General features: G+C 41.6%; 1 protein-coding gene across 1 annotated transcript in view; it reads right to left on the bottom strand.

Moving 5' to 3' along the window:
• Positions 1–13,425: 13,425 nt before the first annotated feature.
• Positions 13,426–15,422, bottom strand: part of ZMAT3 (zinc finger matrin-type 3) — a 48,837-nt gene continuing 46,840 nt past the window's right edge. Inside the window, exon 6 of the mRNA XM_075268663.1 lies at positions 13,426–15,255. Coding sequence (XP_075124764.1) covers positions 15,047–15,255 — 209 coding nt within the window. The 3' untranslated portion in view covers positions 13,426–15,046. The remainder of the gene's footprint in view (positions 15,256–15,422) is intronic.

Here is a 15,422-nt window from a genome sequence, read left to right as displayed (position 1 = left end):
TGTGTTTACAGTACATAAAAATAAAATAAATACAGTAGTTTCTTAAATAAATTACCCAGTATATTATACTAATGTTGATTATGAAATGTTGTACAGCCCTGAATATTTCTGCATGCAAGCCAATATTTCAGATTGCAAGTCTAGGTCTAAATAAACGTTGTCATTCTTCTTTGTCATTATGTAGCATAACACCGGGGAAGGTGAGTAACATTGTTTTTTTTATGTTTGATCACCTCCCTCCAGGCCTTATCACACTCTGAGGTCTAAAGAGATCCAACAGTACAACAATAGCTAGTGAGTGTCCAAAACCCCAAAATTTGGGTTTGGTTGAATCCGAAATTTTTGGAAAATTCGTTGGGATACTATACTGCAGGACCACTATGGATCATTATAGTATGTAGTATGTAGAGGGACCACTATAAGACATTATTCTATGTGGAGCAGCCACTATGGGATATTATACTGTGTGGAGGGACCACTATGGGACATTATATCGTGTGGAGGGGCCACTATGGGACATTATACTGTGTGAAGAGGCTGCTATGGTTCATTATACTGTGTAGAGGGACTGCTGTGGGACATTATACCATATGTAGCGGCAACTATGGGACATTATATTATGTGAAATATCCACTATGAGACATTATACTGCGTGGATGGGCCACTATGGCACATTATACCATGTCAAAAAGCTTGTCCAAGTACCACCTGTCACTCGCACAACCTCCCGCTGAGCCAGGAGAGGAGACTGAACACGTGACCTATGAGCCCCCCTCCTCCTCCTCTACAGTCCAGTCCCGTGCAGAGAAGAGCAAAGCTGAACTACCTGTAGCGTCTTCACTGTGTAAGTAGTAACACGTATCTGTGTCATGCAGGGTGGAGAATGTGTGTGTCAGTGTGTGTGTGTCTGGCTGTGTGTGTGTGTGTGTGTGTGTGTGTGTGTGTGTTTCAGTAACCTAGGAGCAGAGATGGAAGGGGAACATGAAACTGGGGGCAGATGGAGGGAGGACTAGTTTCCACCAGTTTAAACTAGAGCACCAGGAGAGGGACTTAATACTGTGGGACAGTTGGAAGGGAACATTATAATGTGGGGACATATAATGTATGGTTGACTGTAGGAGGATAATACTGTGTGGGGGCACATGAAAAAAAATGAATGAAAATGGGTGGGGTCAACATAAAAGTGGGCGGAGCTAAATTTGCAGCAGCGCTATGCACACCACACATTTTGTCCCTCTTTCTGTTCTTCAAAAGTTGGGAGGTATGTTATTATTCTAGCAGGACAATCGCTTATACCACAAATTACTATACCAGCACTATGCAAAGTTAAAGGGGTTGGTTATCCAGCTTCCAAACATTATCTGAAACTATATCCACAACTGTACTAAATACTCAATGTTCTCTTGTGCAGCCTTTGCCTGCTTTTATTTTACTTGCTGCTCCTGGTATCGCTGTCATTTACATGCAGTGACTCTGTGGACAAACTACGTTTCCCATGATTCATCTTCCTGCTCTGCTCTCACTCTCTGTTTGTCCCTCCCTTCTCCACTCTCCCCTACCATAAAATCACAGGTAATAAATCATTCCCACACCAGTGGTCAGGCAGATGCATATAGCTGAGCACAGCAGTGACACCTATGGTAGTTTAACCATTTGTGCCATATTCTTTTTTTCATTTTTGCTTTTCACTTCCCACATTTTAAAAGCCATAACTTTTGAATTTTCCATTTACAGAGCTGTATTATGGCTTATTTTTTGGAGAAATTAGAAAAAAAAACTGAATTTAAGGCATTTTTAATGGGTTTTGTTTTTACGAAATTCACTGTGCAGTAAAATGACATGTTCCTTATATTATTTGAATCAGCATGATCACAGCAATTCCAAATTTATGTAGTTTTTGCTATGAACTAACCCCCCGCAGGCATTTTTCAATTTTCGTTGTTTGACTCCCTGCCTTCCAAACCCATAGCATTTTAATTTTTCCATTCACAGAGCCACATGAGGGCTTAATGTTTGCTGGATAAATTGTATTTTATAATTGTACCATTTAATATTCCATACAATGCACTTGGAAGCTGGAAAAAAATTCAGGATGGGGTAGAATAGGAGAAAAACTGGATTTCGGCAACTTTCTTAGGGGCTTTATTTTACAGAGCTCACTGTGTAGACAAAATGACATATCACCTGTATTCTATGAGAAAGTATGATTCCAGGAATATTACATTTATAAAGTTTTATGTTTTAACCCCTTGAAAAAATACAAAACTTTTATATTTCAGTGTACAGAGATGCAGGGAGTCTTTTTTGCAAGGCCAGATATACCTTCAATGGGCTCCTCATTGGTCATTCCCAAAATGGCACAACCATGCTCCCACTTGGACCCCTGCTGACCAGCTGTTTGCCAATGTTCCATACACTGTGGATCAGCTGCATGCTCAGTCCCATTCAGATCAAGTTGCGGGTGATTGGACAACAGACCCTTACTGACATCCTATTATTAACTGATTCTAATTGTATACTCATGGAAAAGCCCTGAGTATATTGATGCCACATTGCCATCAATAGTGTACCATTCTTACTGTATGTGACAGGGCTATATGAACTGCATTCCCAATAATTCCACTACCTCTGTTCCCAGACAGCAGGCAGCTTCATATAGATCAAGGGTTAGACATTTAATAAAGTATGTTATTGCAGCTTTCCTTTAAATACAGATAATGAAATTATTTTATTCTTACAAATATAGCTGCGACTTCAGGAGAAAACAAAATGATATGGCTCTTTATACTAATAAAATATAAAAAACATGTAACATGGTGATATAAAAGGTTACTTTAGAAACCGAGACCTTTTTACTGACCCTTTTTTAGCATTTACACGGTTTTACAAAACTTTTGTCGAAGTAATTTTAGGTAATTTAATGGTGCTATTTATATCTCAATGACAAGGATTCAATATGGTTCTCGTCTGATAAAATGGTCGTTTCAGACTTCATTAAATTACCCCCAAAGCTGTATAATTCATGCAGAGCTACCTGAGGCCATCTTATTCCATTCGCTCTACAGGAGAATGTTTTCAGAATTCAGAAATCATTTACTTCATCCCTAGCATCAAGGGTTTCTATAGTAACATCATTGCCTTTGCTTGACTTTGGGACATGAGAACACTCTAACTTCCAAGACACTTCTCTACTTCCGGCTGAAGCACATAAAATATTCAGGTCGGCTTATACTCGAGTATATACGGTACCTCCTAAGTAGCGATTACTTGTGTACTACTTATGTAATAGCCACCTCAGGGCCCCCACATGTAGTATAATGGTCCCCTCAGTGCTCTCATGTGTAATATGATGGGACTATCAGTGTCTCTGCATGTAGTATAATGGCCCCATCAGTGCCCCACATGTAACATAATGGCCTACACAGGAATCCACATGTAATATAATGACCCCCCACAGTGCCCCCATATTAACTCCACATATAATGACCCTGGCAGTGACTCGACAAAGTATAATGGCCCCCACAACACATTCACATATAATGTTCTCCACAGAGCCTCAAATATAATAGCCCCTACAAAGCCCCCACATATAATAAAATGAGCCGTACAATACCCCCACATATAATATCCCCTACAGTGCCCCCACGCTCACTGGGCTGCATTTATTACTTACTACCGTGCTCAATGCTTCCTCGGTGCTCAGAGCAGAGTAGTGAGCACTGACTGCAGCTTACCACTCTATCCCCGGGGTGCCTGTACCTGTAATAATAATAATAATAATACATTTTATTTATATAGCGCCAACATATTCCGCAGCACTGTACAATTTATAGGGTTCAGATACAGACATACATAACAAAGAACGTCATTTCACACAATGGGACTGAGGGCCCTGCTCAAAAGAGCTTACAATCTATGAGGTAGAGGGGGTGACACAAGAGGTAGCAGGGGCGGCATTGCTTATACAGTGTTCAGACAATTTTGTGCATTAGGAATTGTGATAGGCTTGTCTGAAAAGATGCGTCTTTAGTTTGCGTTTGAAACTGTAGAAGTTGGGAGTTAATCTTATTGTCCGGGGTAGAGCATTCCAGAGAAGTGGTGCAGCTCGGGAGAAGTCTTGTATACGAGCATGGGAGGTTCTGATAATAGAGGATGTAAGTGTTAGGTCATTGAGTGAGCGGAGAGCACGGGTTGGGCGGTAGACAGAGATGAGGGAAGAAATATAGGGAGGTGCGGCATTATGGAGAGCCTTGTGGATGAGAGTAATAACTTTATATTTTATTCTATAATGAATAGGCAGCCAATGTAGTGACTGGCACAGACCGGAGGCATCGCTGTAGCGTCTAGCCTGATAGATGAGCCTGGCCGCTGCATTCAGAATAGATTGTAGAGGAGAGAGTTTAGTGAGGGGAAGACCGATTAGTAAGGAGTTACAGTAGTCAAGGCGAGAATGAATCAGAGAGACAATAAGTGTCTTTAGTGTATCTCTGGTAAGGAAAGGGCGTATTCTGGAGATGTTTTTGAGGTGGAGGTGACATGAACGTGTGAGTGATTCAATATGAGGGGTGAAGGAAAGGTCTGCGTCAAATATGACCCCGAGGCAGCGGGCCTGCTGCCTAGGAGTTATAGTAAGGCCTGAGACTGCAATGGATATATCAGGGACAGATCTGTTAGATGGTGGAAACAGTAGTAGTTCAGTCTTAGAGAGATTTAGTTTCAGATAGAGCGAGGACATGATATTAGAGACAGCAGAGAGACAGTCACTGGTGTTCTGTATGAGTGCAGGGGTGATGTCACGGGAAGATGTGTATAATTGGGTGTCATCAGCATAAAGATGGTACCTGAAGCCAAATCTGGTGGATGGTTTGTCCAATGGGGGCTGTGTAGAGAGAAAAGAGCAGGGGGCCTAGGACTGAGCCCTGAGGAACCCTAACAGCAAGGGAAAGAGGGGAGGAAACAGAGCCCGCGAATGATACACTGAAAGTGCGGTCTGAGAGATAAGAGGAGAACCAGGAGAGCGCAGTGTCATTGAGGCCGACTGAGCGGAGCATAGTGAGGAGAAGTTGATGGTCAACAGTGTCAAAAGCTGCAGAGAGGTCCAGAAGAATAAGAAGAGAGAAGTCACCATTGGATTTAGCCTTTAGTAGATCATTAGAGACTTTTGTGAGAGCTGTTTCAGTAGAGTGCAGAGCGCGGAAACCAGATTGTAAGGGGTCAAGCAGAGAGTTAGCAGAGAGATGACGGATTAACCGAGAATAAACCAGGCGTTCCAAAAGTTTAGAGATGAAGGGGAGGTTAGAGACAGGTCGATAGTTAGCAGCACAGGATGGGTCCAGGGAGGGTTTTTTCAGTAGCGGGGTTATAACAGCATGCTTGAAGGAGGATGGGAAGATTCCAGAAGAGAGGGAGAGGTTAAATATTTTAGTAAGGTAAGTAGTGACAGCAGGGGACAGAGATTGGAGAAGGTGTGAGGGGAAGGGGTCACTACTGCAGGTTGTGGGGCGAGATGAAGAAAGTAGCTGGGAGACTTCCTCTTCTGTGACAGGTTCAAAAGATGAGAATGGACAGTCTGAAGTGCGGCTGGTGAGGGGATCAGTACTATCGTAGGTGTGGGAGTCAATGCCACCTGGGGCTTGGGCAGTAATTTCCTGACGGATCTTATCAATTTTATCATGGAAATACATGGCCAGGTCATCAGCACTAAGGTCTGTGAATGGCGTCTGCACCTTGGGTGTGAGTAAGGAGTGAAAGGTTTCAAAAAGCCTTTTAGGGTTGCTGGAGAGAGAAGAGATGAGGGCGGTGAAATAGTCTTGTTTGGCGAGGTGAAGGGCAGAGCTATATGTTTTAAGCATAAACTTGAAGTGGAGGAAATCTGCAGGTGAGCGTGATTTTCTCCAGAGACGTTTGGCACACCTAGAGCAGCGCTGAAGAAATCGTGTCTGTGGCGTGTGCCAGGGCTGCTGCTTCCTATGTGGGACTTTACGAGTGGAGGGGGGAGCAACCTCATCCAATGCATTTTTGAGGGTTTCATTATAGTGACTGGTGGCCAGATTGGGACAGGAGATTGAAGAGATGGGGGACAGGGAGGACTGTAGAGTATCTGAGAGCTGCTGGGTGTCAATAGCACGCAAGTTCCTATATGTGTGATGGGTAGGGGCGTCTTGTGAAGGGGAGAGAGCACTGATGGTGAGAGATAGAAGATTGTGGTCAGAAAGCGGCAGAGAAGAGTTAGAAAATTTAGAGACTGTGAGGAGTCGATGGAAGACTAGATCAATCGTGTTACCGTCTATATGTGTGGCGGAAGAAGAACATTGTGAGAGACCAAGAGAAGTGGTTAATGAGAGAAACTGTGAGGCAGCCGGGGAGTGAGGGGGGGCAATAGGGATGTTAAAGTCACCCATGATGAGGGTAGGAATGTCACTGGATAAAAAGTGGGGAAGCCAAGAAGCAAAGTGGTCCAAAAATTGGTAGGGTGAGCCAGGTGGACGGTAGATCACGGCTACACGTAAGGAGAGTGGGCGGAAAAGTCTGATAGCATGGACTTCAAATGAGGAGAACATGAGTGAGGGGACCGGGGGAATGGACTGAAAAATGCACTGTGGTGACAGGAGTAAGCCTACCCCACCACCCTGCCTATTATCAGGCCTAGAGGTGTGTGCGAATTGTAGGCCACCATGACACAGAGCAGCAGGGGAGGCTGTGTCTGCCTGCTGGATCCAAGTCTCAGTAAGGGCGAGCAGGCCGAGGGATTTACTAAGGAATAAGTCATTAATGTATTCTAGTTTGTTACACACTGAGCGGGCGTTCCAGAGGGAGCAGTTAAAAGAGACAGGGGAGAGATGAGGAGAAGGAACACGGTAAATACTGATGAGGTTTGTAGGCCTTCTATGTGTGCAGGGAGAAGAGTTAGTGAAGGAAGGAGGGCCGGGGTTAGGAGAGATGTCCCCAGCAGCCAGGAGGAGTAACATGGACAGAGACAGAAGGTGGTTCAGGGATTTATGTGGGCGCTTCTGTTTGGTGTCACTGCTAAAAGAAATAAAGGGATGATTACAGAGTGTGAAAAGTGTGTGAGAGCTGTACATGGGAGAAGGAAGAAAAGAGGGACTGATATGGATGGTGTATACTGGTGGTAGAGATGGAGGAGAGATCTGCAGGAAGACAATGGCTAAGAGTAATGAGCTTCTCCATCAATACTGCTTCTAAAGTAAGGATGGTGCCTGTGGACGTGTGAATATGCTACTCACCTGATCGTATCCCCTAAATAGGTTTTATCCTTTAAACATATACCCCAGCTTTATTAACCACAAGCTGGCCCTTAGATCATACAATACAGAATAATCTGTTTGAAGCTTGATCTTATAATCTGCCAGTTCTATGCATTTTAAAGTGTTCCCATTAGCATTCTGAAATCCCCTCTATATCCTAAAATATTGATACCTACTGGGGAGCACTTGACCCTTGACCTCCTAGTTTACTCCTCTATACGTGTCCAAGAAAGAAAATTAGGTTGTGTGCTCTATTGAGGACAGAGCCTGACCTGTAGTCCCAGCGTTGCATAATACGTTGGCGTTATACAAACAACACAAGTAAAGAAATATCATTCTTGAATATACATTTAGTTTTAAGCAGGAAAATACAGCAGAACTGTTCTTTTCATTTAGTTTTGTACCAACTTTAACATCAATTTTCTTGTCATTTCTTATATTGTTTGTTCTTCTGGTGGGATAACTGCAAGTTATTTTTTATTGAGATTATAATGAACAAAAATAAGTTAAAAGGCAGAAAATAAAACAGTAATGGTTATTTATGGCGTTCTAGGGGTGTTCTAAGCAGAGGATCATTATTTTCAGTCATTACTGTTCTCGCAAATATTCAGAATATCGCAGTTTATTTACTGATCCATCAAGCGTTCTGCTTCAGGTCAAACAGCTTGGATATCTGTCACATTGAGAGTCTCTGTACAAGGCTAATGATTATGATTTATCCTTTCACAAAGGGGATAGCTTTACCTTTGTATTTACGCTCATCTGTTTCGGACTGGGAATTAAAAATAGTGCCGCTTTCAGAGGGAAAAATACAGCGGATTGATTTTTCATAAGCAGTGGGCAGCTTCTATCAATATATTTCTTTTGCGCACACAGTAGCTGAAGTCTTTTGACTTTCAATAGGAAAGGCACTGTAATAAATCTACAAAGAAGCCAGATTTACTAAATGAGTAATTGAAAGGCTATCTTCATTCTTAAACGCCTCTTTGTGTCACATACTCTTACAAATGAAAGCCTTATGAAGAAGAACTGCTGCTGTACGTTACTTCCAGACTAGTATCCGCTATGTACTTGCTGAGTTTGACATCTTTGGGGCATACAGTAATTTAGATTTTTTTTTTTTTTTTTGGCATTATAAGCAAACCAGCGAAGGTCCTTATTAATACTCTTTGGGGGTCAAAGCTAGGAGTGGACTTAGAAGAATGGAGAAGGCAAACTACTTTCTTTATATTTATCATTGTTGTTGAAGCCACTTTTTTGTGTCAAAAAACTGCACAAAATCTACAGAAATGCAGCTTTTCCATAACACGTCCTCAGCCATCATATAGGTGACAAATGTTTAACCACTGCAGGCCCAGCAACTGAGACCCCCACCAATCACTAGAAATATGGTGTTGAATCCCAGAGGGTTTTCACTAACACGGCCTTTGTGAACAGGATATGGCTGGAGTAGTCATTGAGAATGAACAATGATGCTCCATGCCAACTGTATGGGAATGTCAGTTGAGTTTAGCAAGGTATTTTTGGGGAGGCAGGATCTTTAACATATTTAGATTTCATTCCTTCAGACCTATCAATGTTATACAATGTCTATTTTACACCAAAGTTGAGATGGGTATTCTGGGAGGGAATGAAGAATGAATAAAGGAATGAATATGGAATGAAGGAATAAAGAAATAAATGAATGAAGGAATTAAGAATGAGAGAAGGAATGAAGAATTAATAAAGGAATGAAGAAGAAATTAAAGGAATGAATGAATGAAGAATGAAGGCATAGAGAAAGGAATGAATGAAGGAAAGAAGGAAGGAATGAAGAAGGAATTAAGGAAGGCAGGCAGGCTGGCTGGCTCAATGGTTAGCATGGCAGCCTTGCAGTGCTGGAGTCCTGGGTTTGAATCCTGCCAAGGACAATATCTGCAAGGAGTTTGTATGTTCTCCCTGTGTTTGCATGGGTTTCCGCCCATACTCCAAAAAAGACATACCGATAGGGAAAAAATGTAGATTGTGAGCTTTATATGGGGCTCACAATCTACATTAAGAAAATTTAAAATGGGAGAGGAGAAGGAAGACATGACAGGAACAGAGAATCAGGACAGTGCACTACATAATAAACTGGAATATGGGTAAAAGGACATGGACCAAAATCTAGCACCTAAGATAAGATCACACCTCTGGAGAAGAGACCACAGCACAGCAGATTAAGGTGAATGCTCCACACAACGGTTGTTGATGGAGTACTGAAAAGCAATCCAGAGGCCCGAGGTGCAGGTAAAACGCTCTGGACTGTGGGTAATGTAGTCCTCCATTCTATACTGGAGGGAGATCTCTGCGAACTACTCCTCAACAGTTGGTGCAAACTGGCTTTTCCAGTGCCTGGGTAGTACATTTTCCATTGCCTGCAGGAGAAAGCTCATAAGGGAGTGTTTCATCAGGGATTGCAGCGCCTGTAAGACGTTTATATGATATGACCCAGGACCAAAAGACCGTAAGAATGAACATCGACACCAAATATGAGACATCGTTCCTTCCTCTCTACCACAGCTCCTACAAGAGTCTGAGATTGTTGGGCACCAGCAGTGTAAAAGGGCTGGAATTCTGTACCAATGGGAGAAAATCTTGAATAACTTTTCACCTTTGTCACACTGTCACAAATATATATCTGTGCATGAAACAGAAGGTATAAATTCAATAATAAGCACGCCATGTGGCTATATCTGCAAAGTGTAAGAGACCATAAATCTGGGACATTGCGTAGATGGGGTAGAGGACGCCATATAAAGTTGCTCAAATTCAGTGGGGCTACTCTGCCAAAAGGAAATGGCTGAAGCAACTTATCAGCATCAATGAGAACAGTGCAGGGACAGGAGTAGGGATTGTCTGTAAGAGGTAAAGCATTCTTGGGAAGACATCCATCTTCAAAATGTTAATGCAGCCAAACCAAGAATGGTTCCCAGACTTGCATATCTCTAGATCTCTAGATCCCTACTGTACTGTGAGATTGATGGGAGGAAACTGAGATCATATAGTGTCTCTATGGATATGTACTCAGGAGTAGCGGATGCCAGAGGAAGGCCAGGAATAATTACTCTGAAAGGGCATGCTCCTCGTGTGCAAGAGACATTCAAAGCCTTAGTCGCTTTCAAAGATTGTCATGTTAACCTTCAAGGTAGTCTAGGAGTCGAAATGGTCAAGTTCGGCCATAACAGAGAGGAGGGAATTGTGTGGCTAGGTGATATACAGAAAAATATCTGTGAAAGCAGAACATTTATATTCTGTCTTCTCTATTATTCCTTTAATATCTGGGTTGTCCTTGATGGAAGAATCATGGGCTGCCCTGCAGGGTGCCATTAGAGATCGAAAATGGATGGGAGGTTTTATCTAAATTTCATTTTAGCTGTGGGATTGCAATATAGAGCCATTGCCTTAGAAAAAGAAATATCTCCCTTCCCTTCTCCCCCGAGGGCATAGTAGATGGCTGATCACAAAACCCTATAGAATGCTTTTTTAGCGTTGAGGGAGAGGATAATTAGTGGAATATTTTTAGTCTGGGTATACTACATAATGTATTTTTAAGTTTTAGAGCTTAAAGTTTTTAAGGTACTGTCACGGACATCCTTCTCCAGTACAAACTCCACCTGCTCAAGGTGGACATGGTCAAATGATACTTTTGCTAACTGTCTGAAACCACATAGAATACAAAATGGCTTCTAAGCTATTCCATACAAGAAATGCAATCTCTGCTTGATTCTATCCAAGTCTTTTTGGAAGTATATACTATATGTGCTGGGATCTTAAAGGAATAATTTCATGTGCAGGTGTTTTGATGCAGTTGTAGATCCAAAATTAGGAATGGATTCATAAAGAGGATAATTATCATCTGTCTTTTATATGTTCTCTCTTTTTATGATCCCCACCTGGTTTGGGCTTCAGAAGTGCATCAAGAAACCGTATCAAAGAAAACTCATGCAAAAGCACCCTAAAGAAAAGAATGCACTACCAAGTAAGCCAATATTTTGTACGGTAGTGGATTCTGCCAGAAGAAAGCCTCATCAATGCTCAGTGTACAAGAGAGACATCATGAGAACACAGAGGAAAAAAGAGGTCACTGGCTCGGCAATGGAGACCAATCTAGGGGGCACACAGGACCATGACAAGACAGGGCCAGAGATGAAGCTCCTTTAGCTACATCTACAATCTGTCCCTGCTATTTTTCACATTTGTAATGAAGTAAAACACTGTGGGAAATATGTGACTTGGAAGAACATATGACAGCTTTGCAGCAGCTGTGAAATGCTATGAAATCAACATGGACCAGAATTTATTAAAGGGATTCAACCATTAAAATTGAATATTTTCTCACCAACACCTAGGAATAGCCTTAAGAAAGGCTATTCGTCTCCTACCTTCAGATGTCTTCTCCACGCCGCCGTTCAGTAGAAATCCCAGTCCCCAATGCTGCGAGAGAAATCTCCAGTGTCGCCTCCTTCAGTAACGGGCTCTTCACGCGTCTTCTTCTGGGGTTGGCTTCAAATTTCTAGGCCTTGGACCTAGGGTAAAGCTGACTGCGCATGCCACAAGAAAATGGCCGCTTACAATACTGTGTAAGCCCTAGCCTCATACAGCTTGCACTGTGAATGTGACTTTTTTGTTGTTAATTGTTAAAGCTTTCCTTCAATAAAAACTGATTACAAAGCAGATATTTCATGTGGAAAAGGAGGTTCCTACTCAATACTACAAATTTGTACTTAAATAGTCACTATTCAGACAACTTAGTCTCATTTTATAAAGCATATAATTCTGGACAATAATGTAATGCACTTTAATTAAAAATATGTCTGTTTTTCAGCCTGAAAGCCATCTCTAAAGTTCCTAGGTGTCTCACTTCTAGCCAGTTTGCAGAGCGCTCCTTTGTTACGCGGGATGAACATCCATAGATAGGGTGGATAAGCAAGACAGAATCACAATGAGTGAAAGGGGCGATTCTCTCTTCACACAGTGAATGAAGAGGGCAGGGGTTGATTCTCCTCACAGCCAGACACATACACAATTCTTAACTATGCTCATGTGTTGCCCTGTATTTACAGTACAGTGTTCCTGGATCCCCTATATTATGGTCACTTGGGCTTTTCTCAGCAATTTTTTACTATTACACTCATGGCAGAATTACATATAAAATCAGACTGCAAGAGAAATGTAAAATGTCTTTAAGTCATAATGTGATTATTTGCAGCACAAAAACTGATAGGACATCATGCAGGCTTGTGCAGTCATAGAACAGACTGCACATATTTAAACTTTTCATGAAAACTCCTTTCTAATGTCCCACACAGCAACCTGCAGCCAAAAAATGCTGCGGAAAAAAACGCTGCGTCGCAGCGTATTTTTCTCTGTAGACTTTCTGCTCCTATTACACCTATAAGGAAAACGCCAGTTTTTCAATAAGTATAATTGACATGCTACAATTTTCAAGAACATGAGCGTTTTTGAAATTCAAGCATTTCTGCTGCTGATTTTTTTCTGCATTGTGTGGATGGGATCTGCCAGAATCCCATCTACTTTACAGGTACTGTAAAATACTGCAAAATGGGGGCCTGGCCTGGGTTATTTCCATCTTATACACTTATGGCATATTCACAGAACCTGCCTTAGACATTTTTGGAATTCATATCAACAGAACCTAAAGCAGGGCCCAACCCCATCACCAACAATGAGGAGGCCACTGGAGGAGCCATGAGCCTGGTAATAGTGAAGGGAGGGAGTCACACACGTGTCACCACCTCTCTCTATTCTCTTTCTGCATGAATGTAACAGACAGCAGGACTCCATTGGAGATAAGTGCAGGACCCAGAGGTGGAATATAAGCCATCAATGTCTAATAAAAAGGCAAAACCCAGAATCCCTAGCGGAGCAGGAATGACTTTTAAGTCTCCGAACTGCCTATGTAGGCACACACTCTCCCTGATGTGTACGATTATCCCCTGACCCTAATAAAATGGCAGTATATGCATGTATGGTAGTTGACTCTGTGTAGTGCCAATGAGCAGCATTGCTGTATTCACTGACCACTAAGGTTTGCAATTGTGTATAAAATGATTTCCAGATAACCAGAATATTATTACTGAAATAAAACACATCAGTGCAAACTAGTAGTTCATTCTTATATATTTTTGGACGTTATAAAGAAAAATATCATTTCATCAACATACATGAACAGCGAAACTACACATCCTATAAATAGACATACTGAACCACACAGCAACAACGTGTGGTGGAATTAAAAAAAAACAGGTACATGTCAAAATCCTTCATTGTCTAAGACAAAGGTATTAAGCATACAAGTGATATGTGGAATAAATCATGTGGGCCCGATTTGTGCAGTCAGTGTGCAACTCAAGCAGCATTATTTGTTTCTGCATTACAGATTGTGTGGAGAAAAGGAGGAGAGCGGCCTGCCCACAGCAACCTTGCATCTCTTCAAATTTGATAGTCTAAGTCAAGAGACAGATGGGAAGATTCATTAAACTCAGTAATGGGTTAATACCTGATGTGGCGTTACCTGACATGGATGTTAATAGGGTTTAACAAGCAAGAACAGGTGCAGCAGCAGAGCTGGACGGTTCTGTCCTGGCGTTAAGAGCCCGTCGATAAGACAAAGTAGAGGAGGTTATAGTACAAGTATATTCTGAATTTCACACATCATAAAAATAGGAAAGCTGTTTTTTTATAATGACAAAAATACGCATTGAGATTTTATATCACAAAAAAGGAAAAATACCCTTTCTTAACTGACTGGCCAAAGTCCCACTGGATCTTTTTGTCATTGACACAGTACCAAGAGCAGCAAAGGATTTAAGTGCAAAGTGAAGGATATAAATTCACCTATCAAGAGACACATAAAATACAGTTCATTGCACAGTAATTGATTAAATGCCCAACAGCAACAAACCATTAAGAGAAATTATCTATTAATGTTTGTTGGCAAACACAGTGATGAGTTCTGGAGCGTTCCACAGGAAAAATACAACATACACAAAATTTTCTGAACCATGCTTAGAACTACATGCTGTACATGTCTCTGGTATTCTCATGTTCCATTCAGGACATGTAGACTTTTCCCATCGAGCTGTTCATCATTTTACAAAAATGGGATTCTTTGGCTACGAAGCACACAGTGTAAATAATGGTGTGCAGCAGCAAAATGTATGTTGCAAAGCCAGCAATCACTATATCTATAGTAGGGTGCCTACAAAAGACAAATGTTTAGTATAGGACACCACAGTAAATTCACTTGGTGTAAACTACCGTAGCGCTGTCTGAGGAATGTGGCTTAATCCCTTTAAATCAGTGACTTTCTAAACAGGCCATGTCTATAGTCAGGGATTGTGAGTACAGAAGGAACAGTTTCCACAGTGAAACAAGGTCCGTCTTCCTAAAGCATTGTAACACCTATAATCCCTGGAAGTGTGCAGCTCACAAGCACAAGTAAAAGCACTGCAAAAGCACTGCATGAAAACTGGCCAACTGGGCATAACTTGACATAACAGTGTATTGTTTAGTACTGTCATGCTAAACCTGTAAGCCTGGGAGGGGGGGGGGGGCTAAAAATTGCTTCAAATTAAAACCAAACATGGTAAAAGTAAGTCTACCCTCCATCTCTGCCAACCAAAGTCAACTGGTATCTGAAAGGCCTCCAACTTACAAAATTGTTACAAGGAAAATTGGTGTAAACAAAAAAAAAAATCAAAGCAACAGCTTAGAAACACAATTTGTTAGTGGTCATACTACATGTATCCCAAATTCTCCATCTCGCTGCGATAGCGCTGCTCAGAAACTTTGCTTTTGTGCTGCTTGGTTTCCAGATGTTGCCTGAATTCTAGCTCTTCACTGGCTCCAGCATTGCACATTGAACAATAGAACTGTCCACTAGGGGTTACACACATAGCCAGGTCTCTAGGAATCCGTTGGCGGGACCGGGGATTAAAATATGGACCTAAGGGAAATAAAACAAGAAATCCGTTTTAGCCTATAAAGTTATAAAGTTATATAAAGCACAACGAATACTTAATATTCTCAATATTCTCAATCACCTCAAACGTTTTAATATCCATGACCCTAGAACCAAAACAGTTAAAAATGGACCATACCATTCAAAGTAAT

Source organism: Leptodactylus fuscus, chromosome 3, assembly GCF_031893055.1.
Source record: "Leptodactylus fuscus isolate aLepFus1 chromosome 3, aLepFus1.hap2, whole genome shotgun sequence".
NCBI classification, from domain to species: Eukaryota; Metazoa; Chordata; class Amphibia; order Anura; family Leptodactylidae; genus Leptodactylus; species Leptodactylus fuscus.
The sequence above is the reverse complement of the archived record's forward strand: the minus strand, read 5'-3'. Positions and strand labels throughout refer to the sequence as shown.